Source organism: Scyliorhinus torazame, chromosome 5, assembly GCF_047496885.1.
Source record: "Scyliorhinus torazame isolate Kashiwa2021f chromosome 5, sScyTor2.1, whole genome shotgun sequence".
Lineage (NCBI taxonomy): Eukaryota > Metazoa > Chordata > Chondrichthyes > Carcharhiniformes > Scyliorhinidae > Scyliorhinus > Scyliorhinus torazame.
In genome coordinates, this window is record NC_092711.1 from 329860363 (window position 1) to 329886537 (window position 26175).

At 54.7% G+C, this 26175-nt stretch overlaps 1 protein-coding gene across 1 annotated transcript in view; it reads right to left on the reverse strand.

Moving 5' to 3' along the window:
- The window catches only part of LOC140422816 (transcription cofactor vestigial-like protein 1), a 111668-nt gene that overhangs the window by 72476 nt on the left and 13017 nt on the right, over positions 1-26175 (reverse strand). Inside the window, exon 2 of the mRNA XM_072507721.1 lies at positions 21675-21911. Coding sequence (XP_072363822.1) covers positions 21675-21911 — 237 coding nt within the window. The remainder of the gene's footprint in view (positions 1-21674; positions 21912-26175) is intronic.

The following is a 26175-nucleotide window of genomic DNA, read 5'->3' on the forward strand; positions in this document are numbered from 1 at the left end:
CACACTCATCACAGACACAAACACACATTACACTCCCCACACACACTCATCCCAGCCGCACTCACACATTACACTCCCCACACAAACACATCCCAGCCGCACTCACACATTACACTCCCCACACACACTCATCCCAGCCGCACACACACATTACACTCCCCACACACACTCATCCCAGCCGCACACACACATTACACTCCCCACACACACTCATCCCAGCCGCACACACATATTACACTCCCCACACACACTCATCCCAGCCGCACACACACATTACACTCCCCACACACACTCATCCCAGCATCACACACACATTACACTCCCCACACACGCTCATCCCAGCCGCACACACACATTACACTCCCCACACACACTCATCCCAGCCGCACACACACATTACACTCCCCACACACACTCATCCCAGCCGCACACACACATTACACTCCCCACACACACTCATCCCAGCCGCACACACACATTACACTCCCCACACACACTCATCCTAGCCGCACACACACATTACACTCCCCACACACACTCATCCCAGCCGCACACACACATTACACTCCCCACACACACTCATCCCAGCCGCACACACACATTACACTCCCCACACACACTCATCCCAGCCGCACACACACATTACACTCCCCACACACACTCATCCCAGCCGCACACAAACATTACACTCCCCACACACACTCATCCCAGACACACACACACATTACACTCCCCACACACACACATTACACTCCCCACACACACACATTACACTCCCCACACACACTCATCCCAGCCGCACACACACATTACACTCCCCACACACACTCATCCCAGCCGCACACAAACATTACACTCCCCACACACACTCATCCCAGACACACACACACATTACACTCCCCACACACACTCATCCCAGCATCACACACACATTACACTCCCCACACACACTCATCCCAGCCGCACACACACATTACACTCACCACACACACTCATCCCAGCCGCACTCACACATTACACTCCACACACACACTCATCCCAGCCGCACTCACACATTACACTCCCCACACAAACACCTCCCAGCCGCACTCACACATTACACTCCCCACACACACTCACCCCAGCCGCACACACACATTACACTCCCCACACAAACACATCCCAGCCGCACACACACATTACACTCCCCACACACACTCATCCCAGCCGCACACACACATTACACTCCCCACACACACTCATCCCAGCCGCACACACACATTACACTCCCCACACACACTCATCCCAGCCGCACACACACATTACACTCCCCACACACACTCATCCCAGCCGCACACACACATTACACTCCCCACACACACTCATCCCAGCCGCACACACACATTACACTCCCCACACACACTCATCCCAGCCGCACACACACATTACACTCCCCACACACACTCATCCCAGCCACACACACACATTACACTCCCCACACACACTCATCCCAGCCGCACACACACATTACACTCCCCACACAAACACATCCCAGCCGCACACACACATTACACTCCCCACACACACTCATCCCAGCCGCACACACACATTACACTCCCCACACACACTCATCCCAGCCGCACACACACATTACACTCCCCACACACACTCATCCCAGCCGCACACACACATTACACTCCCCACACACACTCATCCCAGCCGCACACACACATTACACTCCCCACACACACTCATCCCAGCCGCACACACACATTACACTCCCCACACACACTCATCCCAGCCGCACACACGTTACACTCCCCACACACACTCAACCCAGCCGCACACACATTACACTCCCCACACACTCTCATCCCAGCCGCACACACACATTACACTCCCCACACACACTCATCCCAGCCGCACACACATTACACTCCCCACACACTCTCATCCCAGCCGCACACACACATTACACTACCCACACACACTCATCCCAGCCGCACACACACATTACACTCCCCACACGCACTCATCCCAGCCGCATACACACATTACACTCCCCACACACACACGTCACAGCAGCACACACACACTGCACTCCCCACTCACACTCACCCCAGCCGCACACACACATTACACTCCCGAATCACACACATCCCAGCCGCACACACACATTACACTCCCCACACACACTCATCCCAGTCGCACACACACATTACACTCCCCACACACACTCATCCCAGCCGCACACAAACATTACACTCCCCACACACACTCATCCCAGACACACACACACATTACACTCCCCAAACACACTCATCCCAGCCGCACACACACAATACACTCCCCACACACACTCATCCCAGCCGCACACACACATTACACTCCCCACACACACTCATCCCAGCCGCACACAAACATTACACTCCCCACACACACTCATCCCAGACACACACACACATTACACTCCCCACACACACTCATCCCAGCCGCACACACACATTACACTCCCCACACACACTCATCCCAGCCGCACACACACATTACACTCCCCACACACACTCATCCCAGCCACACACACACATTCCACTCCCCACGCACACTCATCCCAGCCGCACACACACATTACACTCCCCACACACACTCATCCCAGTCGCACAGACACATTACACTCCCCACACACACTCATCCCAGCCGCATACACACATTACACTCCCCACACACACTCATCCCAGCCGCATACACACATTACACTCCCCACACACACTCGTCCCAGCAGCACACACACACTGCGCTCCCCACTCACACTCACCCCAGCCGCACACACACATTACACTCCCGACTCACACACATCCCAGTCGCACAGCCACATTACACTCCCCACACACACTCATTCCAGTCGCACAGACACATTACACTCCCCACACACACTCATCCCAGCCGCCACACACATTACACTCCCCACACACACTCATTCCAGCCGCACACACACATTACACTCCCCAGTCACACTCATCCCAGCCGCATACACACATTACACTCACCACACGCACATTACACTCCCCACTCACACTCATCCCAGCCGCACACACACATTACACAGCCACACACACTCAACCAAGCCGCACACACACACTGCACACCCCACACACACTCAGCCCAGCCGCACACACACATTACACACCCCACACACACTCATCCCAGCCGCACACAAACATTACACTCCCCACACACACTCATCCCAGCCGCACACACACATTACACTCCCCACACACACTCATCCCAGACACACACACACATTACACTCCCCACACACACTCATCCCAGCATCACACACACATTACACTCCCCACTCACACATATCGCAGCCGCACACACACATTACACTCCCTACACACACTCATCCCAGCCGCATACACACATTACTCTCCACACACACGCTCATCCCAGCCGCACACACACATTACACTCCCCGCACACACTCATCCCAGCCGCATACACACATTACACTCCCCACACACACTCATCCCAGCCGCACACACACATTACACTCCCCACACACACTCATCCCAGCCGCACACACACATTACACTCCCCACACACACTCACCCCAGTCGCACAGACACATTACACTCCCCACACACACTCATCCCAGCCGCATACACACATTACACTCCCCACAAACACTCATCACAGCCGCACACACACATTAAACTCCCCACACACACTCATCCCAGTCGCACAGACATATTACACTCCCCACACACACTCATCCCAGCCGCCACACACATTACACTCCCCACACACATTCATCCCAGCCGCACACACACATTACATTCCCCACACACACATTACACTCCCCACACACACTCATCCCAGCCGTACACACACATCACACTCCCCACACACACACATCCCAGCCGCCACAGACACATTACACTCCCCACACACATTCATCCCAGCCGCACACACACATTACATTCCCCACACACACATTACACTCCCCACACACACTCATCCCAGCCGCACATAAACATTATACTCCCCACACACACTCATCCCAGCCGCACACACACATTACACTCCACACACACACTCATCCCAGCCGCACACACACGTTACACTCCCCACACACACTCATCCCTGCCGCACAAACACATTACACTCCCCACACACACTCATCCCAGCGCACACACACATTACACTCCCCACACACACTCATCCCAGCCACACACACACATTACACTCCCCACACACACTCACCCCAGCCGCACACACACATAACACTCCCCACACACACTCATCCCAGCCGCACACACACGTTATACTCCCCACACACACTCATCCCAGCCGCACACACACATTACACTCCCCACACACACTCATCCCAGCCGCACACACACGTTACACTCCCCACACAAACTCAACCCTGCCGCACAAACACATTACACTCCCCACACACTCTCAACCCAGCCGCACACACACATTAAACTCCCCACACACACTCATCCCAGCCGCACACACACATTACACTCGCCACACAAACATTACACTCCCCACACACACTCAGCACAGCCGCACACAAACATTACACTCCCCACACACACTCATCCCAGCCGCACACACACATTACACACCCCACACAGACTCATCACAATGCACACACACATTACACTCCCCACACACACTCATCCCAGCCACACACACACATTACACTCCCCACACACCCTCATCCCAGCCGCACACACACATTACACTCCCCACACACACATTACACTCCCCACACACACTCATCCCAGCCGCACACACACATTACACTCCCCACACACACTCATCCCAGCCGCACACACACATTACACTCCCCACTCACACTCATCCAAGCCGCACACACACACTGCACTCCCCACACACACTCATCCCAGCCGCACACACACATTACACTCCCCACTCACACACATCCCAGCCGCACGCACATATTACACTCCCCACACACTCTCATCCCAGTCGCACAGACACATTTCACTCCCCACACACACTCATCCCAGCCGCACACACACATTACACTCCCCACACACACTCATCCCAGCCACACACACACATTACACTCCCCACACACACTCATCCAAGCCGCACACACACACTGCACTCCCAACACACACTCATCCCAGCCGCACACACACATTACACTCCCCACTCACACACATCCCAGCCGCACGCACACATTACACTCCCCACACACACTCACCCCAGCCGCACACACACATTACACTCCCCACACACACACATCCCAGCCGCACACACACATTACACTCCCCACACACACACATCCCAGCCACACACACACATTACACTCCACACACACACTCATCCCAGCCGCACACACACATTACACTCCCCACACACACTCATCCCAGTCGCACAGACACATTACACTCCCCACACACACTCATCCCAGCCGCATACACACATTACACTCCCCACACACACTCATCCCAGCCGCACACACACATTACTCTCCCCACACACACTCATCCCAGTCGCACAGACACATTACACTCCCCACACTCACTCATCCCAGCCACACACACACATTACACTCCCCACACACACTCATCCCAGTCGCACAGACACATTACACTCCCCACACACACTCATCCCAGCCGCATACACACATTACACTCCCCACACACACTCATCTCAGCCGCACACACACATTACACTCCCCACACACACTCATCCCAGTCGCACAGACACATTACACTCCCCACACACACTCATCCCAGCCGCACACACATTACACTCCCCACACACACTCATCCCAGCCGCACACACACATCACACTCCCCACACACACTCATCCCAGCCGCACACACACATTACACTCCCCACACACACATTACACTCCCCACACACACTCATCCCAGCCGCACACACACAGTACACTCCCCACACACACTCATCCCAGCCGCACACACACATTACACTCCCCACACACACTCATCCCAGTCGCACAGACACATTACACTCCCCACACACACTCATCCCAGCCGCACACACACATTACACTCACCACACACACTCATCCAAGTCGCACAGACACATTACACTCCCCACACCCACTCATCCCAGCCGCACACACACATTACACTCCCCACACACACATTACACTCCCCACACACACCATCCCAGCCGCACACACATTACACTCCCCACACACGCTCATCCCAGCCGCACACACACATTACACTCCCCACACACACTCATCCCAGTCGCACAGACACATTACACTCCCCACACACACTCATCCAAGCCGCACACACACATTACACTCACCACACACACTCATCCAAGTCGCACAGACACATTACACTCCCCACACACACTCATCCCAGTCGCACAGACACATTACACTCCCCACACACACTCATCCAAGCCGCACACACACATTACACTCACCACACACACTCATCCCAGCCGCACACACACATTACACTCCCCACACACACTCATCCCAGCCGCATACACACATTACACTCCCCACACCCATTCGTCCCAGCAGCACACACGCACTGCACTCCCCACTCACACTCACCCCAGCCGCACACACACATTACACTCCCCACACACACTCATCCCAGCCGCACACACACATTACACTCCCCACACACACTCATCCCAGTCGCAAAGACACATTACACTCCCCACACACACTCATCCCAGTCGCACAGACACATTACACTCCCCATACACACTCATCCCAGCCGCAGGTACACATTACACTCCCCACACACACACATCCCAGCCGCACACACACATTACACTCCCCACACACACTCAACCCAGCCGCACACACACATTAAACTCCCCACACACACTCATCCCAGCCGCACACACACATTACACTCCCCACACACACTCATCCCAGCCACACACACACATTACACTCCCCACACAAACATTACACTCCCCACACACACTCATCCCAGCCGCACACAAACATTACACTCCCCACACACACTCATCCCAGCCGCACACACACATTACACACCCCACACACACTCATCACAATGCACACACACATTACACTCCCCACACACACTCATCCCAGCCACACACACACATTATACTCCCCACACACGCTCATCCCAGCCGCACACACACATTACACTCCCCACACACACTCATCCCAGCCGCACACACACATTACACTCCCCACACACACTCATCCAAGCCGCACATACACACTGCACTCCCCACACACACTCATCCCAGCCGCACACACACATTACACTCCCCACTCACACACGTCCCAGCCGCACGCACACATTACACTCCCCACACACTCTCATCCCAGTCGCACAGACACATTTCACTCCCCACACACACTCATCCCAGCCGCACACACACATTACACTCGCCCCACACACTCATCCCAGCCGCACACACACATTACACTCCCCACACACACTCATCCCAGCCGCACACACACATTACACTCCACACACACACTCATCCCAGCCGCACACACACATTACACTCCCCACACACACTCATCCCAGTCGCACAGACACATTACACTCCCCACACACACTCATCCCAGCCGCATACACACATTCCTCTCCACACACACACTCATCCCAGCCGCACACACACATTACACTCCCCACACACACTCATCCCAGTCGCACAGACACATTACATTCCCCACACACACTCATCCCAGCCGCACACACACATTACACTCCCCACACACACTCATCCCAGTCGCACAGACACATTACATTCCCCACACACACTCATCCCAGCCGCACACACACATTACACTCCCCACACACACTCATCCCAGCCGCACACACACATTACACTCCCCACACACACTCATCCCAGTCGCACAGACACATTACACTCCCCACACTCACTCATCCCAGCCACACACACACATTACACTCCCCACACACACTCATCCCAGCCACACACACACATTACACTCCCCACACACACTCATCCCAGCCGCACACACACATTACACTCCCCACACACACTCATCCCAGCCGCCACACACACTGCACTCCCCACACACACATTACACTCCCCACACACACTCGTCCCAGCCGCACACACACATTACACTCCCCACACACACTCATCCCAGCCGCACACACACATTACACTCCCCACACACACTCATCCCAGCCGCACACACACATCATCCTCCCCACACACACTCATCCCAGCCGCACACACACATTACACTCCCCACACACACTCATCCCAGCCGCACACACACATTACACTCCCCACACACACTCATCCCAGCCGCACACACACATCATACTCCCCACACACACTCATCCCAGCCACACACACACATTATACTCCCCACACACACTCATCCCAGCCGCACACACACATTACACTCCCCACACACACTCATCCCAGCCGCACACACACATTACACTCCCCACACACACTCATCCCAGCCGCACACACACATTACACTCCCCACACACACTCCCACACATCCCAGCCGCACACACACATTACACTCCCCACACTCACTCATCCCAGCCGCACACACACATTACACTCCCCACACACACTCATCCCAGCCACACACACACATTACACTCCCCACACACACAATCAAAGCCGCACACACACATTACACTCCCCACACACACTCCCACACATCCCAGCCGCACACACACATTACACTCCCCACACTCACTCATCCCAGCCGCACACACACATTACTCTCCCCACACACACTCAACCCAGCCGCACACACACATTACACTCCCCAAACACACTCACCCCAGCCGCACACACACATTACACTCCCCACTCACACTCATCCCAGCCGCACACACACATTACACTCCCCACACACACTCACCCCAGCCGCACACACACATTACACTCCCTACACACGCTCACCCCAGCCGCACACACACATTACACTCCCCACACACACTCACCCCAGCCGCACACACACATTACACTCCCCACTCACACTCATCCCAGCCGCACACACACATTACACTCCCCACACACACTCATCCCAGCCGCCACACACATTACACTCCCCACACACACTCATCCCAGCCACACACACACATTACACTCCCCACACACACTCATCCCAGCCGCCAACAAGCATTACACTCCCCACACACACTCATCCCAGCGCACACACACATTACACTCCCCGCACACACTCATCCCAGCCACACACACACATTACACTCCCCACACACACTCATCCCAGCCACACAAATACATTACACTCCCCACACACACTCATCCCAGCCACACACACACATTACACTCCCCACACACACTCATCCCAGCCGCCCACAAACATTACACTCCCCACACACACTCATCCCAGCGCACACACACATTACACTCCCCACACACACTCATCCCAGCCGCACACACATTACACTCCCCACACACACTCATCCCAGCGCACACACACATTACACTCCCCGCACACACTCATCCCAGCCACACACACACATTACACTCCCCACACACGCTCATCCCAGCCGCACACACACGTTACACTCCCCACACACACTCATCCCAGCCGCACAGACACATTACACTCCCCACACACACTCATCCCAGCCGCACACACACATTACACTCCCCACACACACTCATCCCAGCCGCACACACACATTACACTCCCCACTCACACACATCCCAGCCGCACGCACACATTACACTCCCCACACACACTCATCCCAGCCACACACACACATTACACTCCCAACACACACTCATCCCAGCCGCACACACACATTACACTCCCCACACACTCTCATCCCAGTCGCACAGACACATTGCATTCCCCACACACACACTCATCCCAGCCGCACACACATTACACTCCCCACACACACTCATCCCAGCCGCACACACACATTACACTCGCCCCACACACTCATCCCAGCCGCACACACACATTACACTCCCTACACACACTCATCCCAGCTGCACACACACATTACACTCCCCACACACACTCATCTCAGTCGCACAGACACATTACACTCCCCACACACACTCATCTCAGTCGCACAGACACATTACACTCCCCACACACACACATCCCAGCCGCACACACACATTACACTCCCCACACACACTCATCCCAGCCACACACACACATTACACTCCCCACACACACTCATCCCAGCTGCACACACACATTACACTCCCCACACACACTCATCCCAGCCACACACACACATTACACTCCCCACACACACTCATCCCAGCCACACACACACATTACACTCCCCACACACACTCATCCCAGCCGCACACACACATTACACTCCCCACTCACACTCATCCCAGCCGCACACACACATTACACTCCCCACACACACTCATCCCAGCTGCACACACACATTACACTCGCCACACACACTCATCCCAGCCGCACACACACATTACACTCCCCACACACACTCATCCCAGCCGCACACACACATTACACTCCCCACACACACTCATCCCAGCCGCATACACACATTACACTCCCCACACACACTCGTCCCAGCCGCACACACACACTGCGCTCCCCACTCACACTCACCCCAGCCGCACACACACATTACACTCCCGACTCACACTCATCCCAGCCGCACACACACACTGCGCTCCCCACTCACACTCACCCCAGCCGCACACACACATTACACTCCCGACTCACACACATCCCAGTCGCACAGCCACATTACACTCCCCACACACACTCATTCCAGTCGCACAGACACATTACACTCCCCACACACACTCATCCCAGCCGCCACACACATTACACTCCCCACACACACTCATTCCAGCCGCACACACACATTACACTCCCCAGTCACACTCATCCCAGCCGCACACACACATTACACTGCCACACACACTCAACCAAGCCGCACACACACACTGCACACCCCACACACACTCAGCCCAGCCGCACACACACATTACACACCCCACACACACTCATCCCAGCCGCACACAAACATTACACTCCCCACACACACTCATCCCAGCCGCACACACACATTACACACCCCACACACACTCATCCCAGACACACACACACATTACACTCCCCACACACACTCATCCCAGCCGCACACAAACATTACACTCCCCACACACACTCATCCCAGACACACACACACATTACACTCCCCACACACACTCATCCCAGCATCACACACACATTACACTCCCCACTCACACATATCGCAGCCGCACACACACATTACACTCCCTACACACACTCATCCCAGCCGCATACACACATTACTCTCCACACACACGCTCATCCCAGCCGCACACACACATTACACTCCCCGCACACACTCATCCCAGCCGCATACACACATTACACTCCCCACACACACTCATCCCAGCCGCACACACACATTACACTCCCCACACACACTCATCCCAGCCGCACACACACATTACACTCCCCACACACACTCACCCCAGTCGCACAGACACATTACACTCCCCACACACACTCATCCCAGCCGCATACACACATTACACTCCCCACAAACACTCATCACAGCCGCACACACACATTAAACTCCCCACACACACTCATCCCAGTCGCACAGACATATTACACTCCCCACACACACTCATCCCAGCCGCCACACACATTACACTCCCCACACACATTCATCCCAGCCGCACACACACATTACATTCCCCACACACACATTACACTCCCCACACACACTCATCCCAGCCGTACACACACATCACACTCCCCACACACACACATCCCAGCCGCCACAGACACATTACACTCCCCACACACATTCATCCCAGCCGCACACACACATTACATTCCCCACACACACTCATCCCAGCCGCACATAAACATTATACTCCCCACACACACTCATCCCAGCCGCACACACACATTACACTCCACACACACACTCATCCCAGCCGCACACACACGTTACACTCCCCACACACACTCATCCCTGCCGCACAAACACATTACACTCCCCACACACACTCATCCCAGCGCACACACACATTACACTCCCCACACACACTCATCCCAGCCACACACACACATTACACTCCCCACACACACTCACCCCAGCCGCACACACACATAACACTCCCCACACACACTCATCCCAGCCGCACACACACGTTATACTCCCCACACACACTCATCCCAGCCGCACACACACATTACACTCCCCACACACACTCATCCCAGCCGCACACACACGTTACACTCCCCACACAAACTCAACCCTGCCGCACAAACACATTACACTCCCCACACACTCTCAACCCAGCCGCACACACACATTAAACTCCCCACACACACTCATCCCAGCCGCACACACACATTACACTCGCCACACAAACATTACACTCCCCACACACACTCAGCACAGCCGCACACAAACATTACACTCCCCACACACACTCATCCCAGCCGCACACACACATTACACACCCCACACAGACTCATCACAATGCACACACACATTACACTCCCCACACACACTCATCCCAGCCACACACACACATTACACTCCCCACACACCCTCATCCCAGCCGCACACACACATTACACTCCCCACACACACATTACACTCCCCACACACACTCATCCCAGCCGCACACACACATTACACTCCCCACACACACTCATCCCAGCCGCACACACACATTACACTCCCCACTCACACTCATCCAAGCCGCACACACACACTGCACTCCCCACACACACTCATCCCAGCCGCACACACACATTACACTCCCCACTCACACACATCCCAGCCGCACGCACATATTACACTCCCCACACACTCTCATCCCAGTCGCACAGACACATTTCACTCCCCACACACACTCATCCCAGCCGCACACACACATTACACTCCCCACACACACTCATCCCAGCCACACACACACATTACACTCCCCACACACACTCATCCAAGCCGCACACACACACTGCACTCCCAACACACACTCATCCCAGCCGCACACACACATTACACTCCCCACTCACACACATCCCAGCCGCACGCACACATTACACTCCCCACACACACTCACCCCAGCCGCACACACACATTACACTCCCCACACACACACATCCCAGCCGCACACACACATTACACTCCCCACACACACACATCCCAGCCACACACACACATTACACTCCACACACACACTCATCCCAGCCGCACACACACATTACACTCCCCACACACACTCATCCCAGTCGCACAGACACATTACACTCCCCACACACACTCATCCCAGCCGCATACACACATTACACTCCCCACACACACTCATCCCAGCCGCACACACACATTACTCTCCCCACACACACTCATCCCAGTCGCACAGACACATTACACTCCCCACACTCACTCATCCCAGCCACACACACACATTACACTCCCCACACACACTCATCCCAGTCGCACAGACACATTACACTCCCCACACACACTCATCCCAGCCGCATACACACATTACACTCCCCACACACACTCATCTCAGCCGCACACACACATTACACTCCCCACACACACTCATCCCAGTCGCACAGACACATTACACTCCCCACACACACTCATCCCAGCCGCACACACATTACACTCCCCACACACACTCATCCCAGCCGCACACACACATCACACTCCCCACACACACTCATCCCAGCCGCACACACACATTACACTCCCCACACACACATTACACTCCCCACACACACTCATCCCAGCCGCACACACACAGTACACTCCCCACACACACTCATCCCAGCCGCACACACACATTACACTCCCCACACACACTCATCCCAGTCGCACAGACACATTACACTCCCCACACACACTCATCCCAGCCGCACACACACATTACACTCACCACACACACTCATCCAAGTCGCACAGACACATTACACTCCCCACACCCACTCATCCCAGCCGCACACACACATTACACTCCCCACACACACATTACACTCCCCACACACACCATCCCAGCCGCACACACATTACACTCCCCACACACGCTCATCCCAGCCGCACACACACATTACACTCCCCACACACACTCATCCCAGTCGCACAGACACATTACACTCCCCACACACACTCATCCAAGCCGCACACACACATTACACTCACCACACACACTCATCCAAGTCGCACAGACACATTACACTCCCCACACACACTCATCCCAGTCGCACAGACACATTACACTCCCCACACACACTCATCCAAGCCGCACACACACATTACACTCACCACACACACTCATCCAAGTCGCACAGACACATTACACTCCCCACACACACTCATCCCAGTCGCACAGACACATTACACTCCCCACACACACTCATCCAAGCCGCACACACACATTACACTCACCACACACACTCATCCCAGCCGCACACACACATTACACTCCCCACACACACTCATCCCAGTCGCACAGACACATTACACTCCCCACACACACTCATCCAAGCCGCACACACACATTACACTCACCACACACACTCATCCAAGTCGCACAGACACATTACACTCCCCACACACACTCATCCCAGTCGCACAGACACATTACACTCCCCACACACACTCATCCAAGCCGCACACACACATTACACTCACCACACACACTCATCCCAGCCGCATACACACATTACACTCCCCACACCCATTCGTCCCAGCAGCACACACGCACTGCACTCCCCACTCACACTCACCCCAGCCGCACACACACATTACACTCCCGACTCACACACTTCCCAGTCGCACAGACACATTACACTCCCCACACACACTCATCCCAGTCGCAAAGACACATTACACTCCCCACACACACTCATCCCAGTCGCACAGACACATTACACTCCCCATACACACTCATCCCAGCCGCAGGTACACATTACACTCCCCACACACACACATCCCAGCCGCACACACACATTACACTCCCCACACACACTCAACCCAGCCGCACACACACATTAAACTCCCCACACACACTCATCCCAGCCGCACACACACATTACACTCCCCACACACACTCATCCCAGCCACACACACACATTACACTCCCCACACAAACATTACACTCCCCACACACACTCATCCCAGCCGCACACAAACATTACACTCCCCACACACACTCATCCCAGCCGCACACACACATTACACACCCCACACACACTCATCACAATGCACACACACATTACACTCCCCACACACACTCATCCCAGCCACACACACACATTATACTCCCCACACACGCTCATCCCAGCCGCACACACACATTACACTCCCCACACACACTCATCCCAGCCGCACACACACATTACACTCCCCACACACACTCATCCAAGCCGCACATACACACTGCACTCCCCACACACACTCATCCCAGCCGCACACACACATTACACTCCCCACTCACACACGTCCCAGCCGCACGCACACATTACACTCCCCACACACTCTCATCCCAGTCGCACAGACACATTTCACTCCCCACACACACTCATCCCAGCCGCACACACACATTACACTCGCCCCACACACTCATCCCAGCCGCACACACACATTACACTCCCCACACACACTCATCCCAGCCGCACACACACATTACACTCCACACACACACTCATCCCAGCCGCACACACACATTACACTCCCCACACACACTCATCCCAGTCGCACAGACACATTACACTCCCCACACACACTCATCCCAGCCGCATACACACATTCCTCTCCACACACACACTCATCCCAGCCGCACACACACATTACACTCCACACACACACTCATCCCAGCCGCACACACACATTACACTCCCCACACACACTCATCCCAGTCGCACAGACACATTACATTCCCCACACACACTCATCCCAGCCGCACACACACATTACACTCCCCACACACACTCATCCCAGCCGCACACACACATTACACTCCCCACACACACTCATCCCAGTCGCACAGACACATTACACTCCCCACACTCACTCATCCCAGCCACACACACACATTACACTCCCCACACACACTCATCCCAGCCACACACACACATTACACTCCCCACACACACTCATCCCAGCCGCACACACACATTACACTCCCCACACACACTCATCCCAGCCGCCACACACACTGCACTCCCCACACACACATTACACTCCCCACACACACTCGTCCCAGCCGCACACACACATTACACTCCCCACACACACTCATCCCAGCCGCACACACACATTACACTCCCCACACACACTCATCCCAGCCGCACACACACATCATACTCCCCACACACACTCATCCCAGCCGCACACACACATTACACTCCCCACACACACTCATCCCAGCCGCACACACACATTACACTCCCCACACACACTCATCCCAGCCGCACACACACATCATACTCCCCACACACACTCATCCCAGCCACACACACACATTATACTCCCCACACACACTCATCCCAGCCGCACACACACATTACACTCCCCACACACACTCATCCCAGCCGCACACACACATTACACTCCCCACACACACTCATCCCAGCCGCACACACACATTACACTCCCCACACACACTCCCACACATCCCAGCCGCACACACACATTACACTCCCCACACTCACTCATCCCAGCCGCACACACACATTACACTCCCCACACACACTCATCCCAGCCACACACACACATTACACTCCCCACACACACAATCAAAGCCGCACACACACATTACACTCCCCACACACACTCCCACACATCCCAGCCGCACACACACATTACACTCCCCACACTCACTCATCCCAGCCGCACACACACATTACTCTCCCCACACACACTCAACCCAGCCGCACACACACATTACACTCCCCAAACACACTCACCCCAGCCGCACACACACATTACACTCCCCACTCACACTCATCCCAGCCGCACACACACATTACACTCCCCACACACACTCACCCCAGCCGCACACACACATTACACTCCCTACACACGCTCACCCCAGCCGCACACACACATTACACTCCCCACACACACTCACCCCAGCCGCACACACACATTACACTCCCCACTCACACTCATCCCAGCCGCACACACACATTACACTCCCCACACACACTCATCCCAGCCGCCACACACATTACACTCCCCACACACACTCATCCCAGCCACACACACACATTACACTCCCCACACACACTCATCCCAGCCGCCAACAAGCATTACACTCCCCACACACACTCATCCCAGCGCACACACACATTACACTCCCCGCACACACTCATCCCAGCCACACACACACATTACACTCCCCACACACACTCATCCCAGCCACACAAATACATTACACTCCCCACACACACTCATCCCAGCCACACACACACATTACACTCCCCACACACACTCATCCCAGCCGCCCACAAACATTACACTCCCCACACACACTCATCCCAGCGCACACACACATTACACTCCCCACACACACTCATCCCAGCCGCACACACATTACACTCCCCACACACACTCATCCCAGCGCACACACACATTACACTCCCCGCACACACTCATCCCAGCCACACACACACATTACACTCCCCACACACGCTCATCCCAGCCGCACACACACGTTACACTCCCCACACACACTCATCCCAGCCGCACAGACACATTACACTCCCCACACACACTCATCCCAGCCGCACACACACATTACACTCCCCACACACACTCATCCCAGCCGCACACACACATTACACTCCCCACTCACACACATCCCAGCCGCACGCACACATTACACTCCCCACACACACTCATCCCAGCCACACACACACATTACACTCCCAACACACACTCATCCCAGCCGCACACACACATTACACTCCCCACACACTCTCATCCCAGTCGCACAGACACATTGCATTCCCCACACACACACTCATCCCAGCCGCACACACATTACACTCCCCACACACACTCATCCCAGCCGCACACACACATTACACTCGCCCCACACACTCATCCCAGCCGCACACACACATTACACTCCCTACACACACTCATCCCAGCTGCACACACACATTACACTCCCCACACACACTCATCTCAGTCGCACAGACACATTACACTCCCCACACACACTCATCTCAGTCGCACAGACACATTACACTCCCCACACACACACATCCCAGCCGCACACACACATTACACTCCCCACACACACTCATCCCAGCCACACACACACATTACACTCCCCACACACACTCATCCCAGCTGCACACACACATTACACTCCCCACACACACTCATCCCAGCCACACACACACATTACACTCCCCACACACACTCATCCCAGCCACACACACACATTACACTCCCCACACACACTCATCCCAGCTGCACACACACATTACACTCCCCACACACACTCATCCCAGCCACACACACACATTACACTCCCCACACACACTCATCCCAGCCACACACACACATTACACTCCCCACTCACACTCATCCCAGCCGCACACACACATTACACTCCACACACACTCATCCCAGCCGCACACACACATTACACTCCCCACACACACTCATCCCAGCCGCACACACACATTACACTCCCCACAAACACTCCTCCCATCCGCACACACACATTACACTCCCCACACACACTCATCCCAGCCGCGCACACACATTACACTCCCCACTCACACTCATCCCAGCCGCACACACACATTACACTCCCCACACACACTCATCCCAGCCGCACACACACATTACACTCCCCACACACACTCCTCCCATCCGCACACACACATTACACTCCCCACACACACTCATCCCAGCCGCGCACACACATTACACTCCCCACTCACACTCATCCCAGCCGCACACACACATTACACTCCCCACACACACTCATCCCAGCCGCGCACACACATTACACTCCCCACTCACACTCATCCCAGCCGCACACACACATTACACTCCCCACACACACTCATCCCAGCCGCACACACACATTACACTCCCCACTCACACTCACCCAGCCACACACACACATTACACTCCCCACACACACACACATCCCAGCCGCACACACACATTACACTCCCCACACACACTCATCCCAGCCGCACACACACATTACACTCCCCACACTCACCATTCCAGCCAACAAGGTGGCACTGGCTGTGCTTGACATGCCCTTACAGCTGATGGGTCGGCTGGGGTCAGAGGACACCTGGGGGGGGCACTTATAAGATCCGTGGCACTAAGCTCACAGGGGGCTGTTTGCGGTGAGCGCAGCTGCGTGGTTGCCTTGCCGGCTGTGGCAATGGGATTCCCTGCCCATCCACCCCGACCCCACAGTTCACCTCCTCGCCACCCCCCCGCTATCCCCCCCCCCCCCCCAACGCTATTGCCCCCGGCCCTGGCAGAAGCCCCCCCGGCCAGCGGCACAACTGCCAGCACACTCCGGTGATGTCCGACCCCCTCTCCCTCCCCCAGCAGCCGCCGGCTTCACCATTTTTAGCAAAGGTGAACCTCACCGTTGGGGATTCACCCCCGTGGAGGCGGAGAATGGCGGAGGGCCCGGAGAATACCGGGTCAGGCCCACTAATGACATGCAAACGGTGCACTTTCCCGTCAATGTCGGGAAATGAGGGGCAGAAGTGGGTCCTGAGCCATTGCCCATTACCCGTTCTGCCGGCGCGGTGTGCACTGTCCAAAGACCCTGAGGCCTGTTTCTTCAGACCCCCTTTAAACGTTCTCCCTTTCAGCCAACCCATTTGGGGAGGGGTGGCACGGGGCCATGTGGATGCCCCACACCCCATTGGCCTTCACCAAACCCCCAAACTGTTCCCTCGTAAAGAGGGTGTGGTTATCCAGCAGCAGCAGCTCCGGAAAGCCACGTTTGCTGGAAGAGAGCCGGAGTTTCTCGATTGTCGCTCTCAATGTGGCGGAGGACATCTTGTGGACCTCCAGCCACTCACAATGTGCATCCACTATAAACAGGAACATGGATCCCTGGAAAGGCCCAGCAAAGTCCGCATGCCGACCACCAAAGGCCGGTGTGGTAACTCCCGCGGATGATGTGCTGCGGTGGGCGGGAGTTCCTGCTGCTCTTGGCAGATGTTGCAGTGTTGGGCCAGTCGTTCTATTCCTCTCCTCAGGCCTGGCCATCGCCTGCAGCCACGGGCCAGCCCTCTCATTATTAAGATGCCCGGGTGCCTGTTGTGTAGATCCCACAATATTGGGTCTCTCCCCTGACACGGGACCAGAATGCGGGCCCCCCACAGAAGGATGCCGTCCTCCACACTGAGCACCAACAGCTTGATCACAAAGGCCCACAAGTCATTGGCAGTTTTCGATGCTGATCTGCCCCCCGCCCCGCCCCCGGACAATACCATGTGGCGGACTTTTGACAATATGTTTTTTTTTTACGTTCAATCGTGGATCTGGGCAACAAGGTATCCACGAAGTTCAGCGTTGGGGAGGCACGTTGGTAGTGGGAGCCTGCTCAGTGCATTAGTGTTTGCAATTTGCCAATTTGAAAAGGACCCATTAATCCCTACTCTTTGTTTCCACTCTGCCAACCAGTTTTCTATCCACCTCAATACATTTCCCACAATCCCATCCGCTTTAATCTTGCACAATAATCTCTTCTGCGGAACTTTGTCAAACACCTTCTGAAAGTCTAAATATACCACATCGACTGGCTCCCCCTTGTCAACTGTACTGGTTATCTCTTCAAAGAATTCCAACAGATTTGTCAAGTATGATTTTCCCTTCATAAATCCATGCTGACTCTGACTGATCCTGCCACTGCTTTCTAAATGTTCCGCTATCAAGTCCTTGATAATGGATTCAAGCATTTTCCCCACTACCGACGTTAGGCTTACTGGTCTATAATTCCCTGCTTTCTCTCTACCTCCCTTTTTGAATATTGGAGTGACGCGAGCTACCCTCCAATCTGCAGGGACAGTTCCAGAGGCTATAGAATCCCAGAAGGTGACCACCAATGCATCCACTATTTCCAGAGCCACCTCCTTAAGCACCCTAAGATGCAGATTCTCAGGCCCTGGGGATTTATCCGCCTTCAATCCCATCAGTTTCCCAGCACCATTTCGCTACTAATGTTGATCTCCCTCAGTTCTTCCCTCTCACTAAACCTTTCATTCTCCAACATTTCTGGGATCTGGGGCGGGTACTCCGCTACCCTGCTGGGTGGGGGTTCCTGGCACCGAGTAGTGGCGAGAACCACTCTAGCGTCGGGCCACCCGGAATCATGGGCTAGGCCGGCGCTGGGGTGGTTTGCGCCACGCCAACCGGCGCAGAAGGGCCTCCGCCAGCCGGCGCACGCGCAGGAGCGCCAGCGTGTGCTGGCATCATCCCAGCGCATGCGCAGAGGGGATCTTCTCCGTAACGACCACAGCAGCCGACGTGGTGGAATAGAGCGCCCTCACGGCACAGGCCCGCCTGCAGAAAAATCACATCCCTGGCCCAGTAAGAAGCTGTTTCCCTGAGGATGGTTTAAATTCCTGAGAGGGACGGACAGCCCTCATTGAGGGTCTCTTCACCTCTTACCTGTCTTTGCTTCAATGATGTGAGCTTTGGTTTTGGAATGGATTTCTGAGGGGTGACTGGATTGCTTTAACGCTCTGCTGAAGTGTTCGTCCACCTTCGTGTCGATGTCCCCTTTGAAGTAAGTGAAGACCATGTAGGGCGGGCTGCTCTTGGTGCTGTGGGATCGCACTGTGCTGTTCCCAGCTCTCTCACCCTCCCGCTCCGAATGTTCCACTTTGGGCTGCGCGCTGACCTTCCCTGTTAACACAGGGAGAACATTAAAGTCTTCACATCCCAGAGAACACAGATCTCAGCCTCACACACATTGTTCCCGTATCAGAGGGTCCATCTCAGAGTCACCAGAAGGTTTGCACCCTGCCTGTCCAGTGATCCAATTTGCTGCTCTTTCCCCCAGCACCCTGCAGCTCTCTCAAACATACAGCCAATTTATTTTGGAAAGTTATTAAATCTCCAGCTGCCTTTCAAGTCCTGTCTCCAGGTCGCAACATCGCAGAGCTTCAAGTAAAACGCACTCCCCGCGGCTGCTTTCACCAATTCCCTTCAACCTGCCCCCACTGCCTTTGAGAAGACTTTCTCCTTATTTGCTCGATCAAAACAGCTCATAACTTTCAACACCTAATCAAACTTTCTCTTAATCATATCTCCTGCTTGGAAACATTCCCAGCTTCAGTCTTCCCTGCACACAGTGTGACATATTCCCCCTGTACCCTGCCCAACATTCTTCCTGAGCTCTGCTGTTCACAGTCGAACCAGGGATTCCGACCGATTGACAGGTACACCTCTGAGCAGTGAGTGATCGCTCTGTAACTAACAGCACGGTGACACAGGTACATCTCTGAGCAGAGTGAGAGATCGCTCTGTAACTAACAGCACGGTGACACAGGTACATCTCTGTGCAGAGTGAGAGATCGCTCTGTAACTAACAGCACGGTGACACAGGTACATCTCTGAGCAGAGTGAGAGATCGCTCTGTAACTAACAGCACGGTGACACAGGTACATCTCTGAGCAGAGTGAGAGATCGCTCTGTAACTAACAGCACGGTGACACAGGTACATCTCTGAGCAGAGTGAGAGATCGCTCTGTTGCTAACAGCACGGTGACACAGGTACATCTCTGTGCAGAGTGAGAGATCGCTCTGTAACTAACAGCACGGTGACACAGGTATAACTCTGAGCAGAGTGAGAGATCGCTCTGTAACTAACAGCACGGTGACACAGGTACATCTCTGAGCAGAGTGAGTGATCGCTCTGTAGCTAACAGCACGGTGACACAGGTATATCTCTGAGCAGAGTGAGAGATCGCTCTGTAGCTAACAGCACGGTGACACAGGTATATCTCTGAGCAGAGTGAGAGATCGCTCTGTAGGTAACAGCACGGTGACACAGGTACATCTCTGAGCAGAGTGAGAGATCGCTCTGTAGCTAACAGCACGGTGACACAGGTACATCTCTGAGCAGAGTGAGAGATCGCTCTGTAGCTAACAGCACGGTGACACAGGTACATCTCTGAGCAGAGTGAGAGATCGCTCTGTAGCTAACAGCACAGTGTCACAGGTACATCTCTGAGCAGAGTGAGTGATCGCTCTGTAGCTAACAGCACGGTGACACAGGTACATCTCTGAGCAGAGTGAGAGATCGCTCTGTAGCTAACAGCACGGTGACACAGGTATATCTCTGAGCAGAGTGAGTGATCGCTCTGTAGCTAACAGCACGGTGACACAGGTATAACTCTGAGCAGAGTGAGAGATCGCTCTGTAGCTAACAGCACGGTGACACAGGTACATCTCTGAGCAGAGTGAGAGATCGCTCTGTAGCTAACAGCACGGTGACACAGGTATATCTCTGAGCAGAGTGAGAGATCGCTCTGTAGCTAACAGCACAGTGACACAGGTACATCTCTGAGCAGAGTGAGAGATCGCTCTGTAGCTAACAGCACGGTGACACAGGTAGATCTCTGAGCAGAGTGAGAGATCGCTCTGTAGCTAACAGCACGGTGACACAGGTAGATCTCTGAGCAGTGAGTGAGAGATCGCTCTGTAGCTAACAGCACGGTGACACAGGTACATCTCTGAGCAGAGTGAGAGATCGCTCTGTAACTAACAGCACAGTGACACAGGTACATCTCTGAGCAGAGTGAGAGATCGCTCTGTAGGTAACAGCACGTTGACACAGGTACATCTCTGAGCAGAGTGAGAGATCGCTCTGTAGCTTACAGCACGGTGACACAGGTATAACTCTGAGCAGAGTGAGAGATCGCTCTGTAGCTAACAGCACGGTGACACAGGTATATCTCTGAGCAGAGTGAGAGATCGCTCTGTAGCTAACAGCACAGTGACACAGGTACATCTCTGAGCAGAGTGAGAGATCGCTCTGTAACTAACAGCACGGTGACACAGGTACATCTCTGAGCAGAGTGAGTGATCGCTCTGTAGCTAACAGCACAGTGACACAGGTACATCTCTGAGCAGAGTGAGAGATCGCTCTGTAGCTAACAGCACGGTGACACAGGTACATCTCTGAGCAGAGCGAGAGATCGCTCTGTAGCTAACAGCACGGTGACACAGGTACATCTCTGAGCAGAGTGAGAGATCGCTCTGTAGCTAACAGCACGGTGACACAGGTACATCTCTGAGCAGAGCGAGAGATCGCTCTGTAGCTAACAGCACGGTGACACAGGTACATCTCTGAGCAGAGTGAGTGATCGCTCTGTAACTAACAGCATGGTGACACAGGTACATCTCTGAGCAGAGTGAGAGATCGCTCTGTAGCTAACAGCACGGTGACACAGGTACATCTCTGAGCAGAGTGAGAGATCGCTCTGTAGCTAACAGCACGGTGACACAGGTACATCTCTGAGCAGAGTGAGAGATCGCTCTGTAGGTAACAGCACGGTGACTCAGGTAGATCTCTGAGCAGAGTGAGAGATCGCTCTGTAGTTAACAGCACGGTGACACAGGTACATCTCTGAGCAGAGCGAGAGATCGCTCTGTGGCTAACAGCACGGGGACACAGGTACATCTCTGAGCAGAGTGAGTGATCGCTCTGTAACTAACAGCACGGTGACACAGGGACATCTCTGAGCAGAGTGAGAGATCGCTCTGTAGGTAACAGCACAGTGACACAGGTACATCTCTGAGCAGAGTGAGAGATCGCTCTGTAGCTAACAGCATGGTGACACAGGTACATCTCTGAGCAGAGTGAGAGATCGCTCTGCAGCTAACAGCACGGTGACACAGTGTAGCGCACAAAGACTCCGTGAGACAAACAGAGTGAAGTCGATGAGGCTTTATTAAGCGTGTCTGTTCCCCAGCAGCCCGATAGTAAACTGGCCTGCGGGGGAAGGCACCGGCTTCTTATACTCCGCCTTCAGGGCGGAGCTGAGGTCAACGGCCAACCAGGACCCGGGATCTGTCAGCCAATGACATTAGGGCTTCCAGTCCCACATGACCCCCAAGACATACTACCACATTCACCCCTTGTCAAAAATGAACACGGCGCGGTGATGCTTCGTATGGTGGTAAGGGTTTACAGGGCTGGTCCTGGGATGATAGAACATTCACATGGTAGCACAGTATTGGACAGTATCGTCCTGTTGCAACTATTTACAGAGGGTATAGGAAAAAAACAAAATGTCCTTTGAACAGTCCATCTTTGTTTTACATCGACGCCACGAGTCGGTCGGGCGGTCTGGTCGTCCGTGTCGATCGCCTCGGCGGTGGTGGTGGTGGTGCTTGTACCAGCGTTGTCGCCTCCGGGAGCCGCACGGTTTCAGCTGTCGGTGCAAAGGGGAGGGGGACTGATCCTCCTGGGAAGGGGGCGGTCGCGGGGTGCGGCGGTGGCAGGGAGGGGGGGTTGGGTGAATGGTGTCGGGGGGGTGTGCGTGGTGCCGGCGGGCGCCAGATCCCGCAGGGAGACCGTGTCTTGTCGGCCGTCGGGGTACTCCACGTAGGCGTACTGGGGGTTTGCGTGGAGGAGGTGAACCCTTTCGACCAACGGGTCCGCCTTATGTGCCCGCACGTGCTTTCGGAGCAGGATGGGTCCTGGGGCCGCCAGCCAGGTCGGCAGCGACGTTCCAGAGGAGGACCTCCTAGGGAAGACAAGGAGACGCTCGTGAGGCGTTTGATTAGTGCTTGTACATAATAACGACCGGATGGAATGGAGAGCGTCCGGGAGGACCTCCTGCCACCGTGAAACTGGGAGGTCCCTGGACCGTAGGGCCAGTAGGACGGCCTTCCAGACCGTGCCGTTTTCCCTTTCTACTTGCCCGTTCCCCCGGGGGTTGTAGCTGGTCGTCCTGCTTGAGGCTATGCCCTTGCTGAGCAGGAACTGGCGCAGCTCGTCACTCATGAAAGAGGACCCCCTGTCGCTGTGGACGTATGCGGGGTAACCGAACAGTGTGAAGATGGTGTTCAGGGCTTTAATGACTGTGGCCGCGGTCATGTCGGAGCAGGGAATGGCAAAAGGGAAGCGGGAGTATTCGTCCACTACATTAAGGAAATA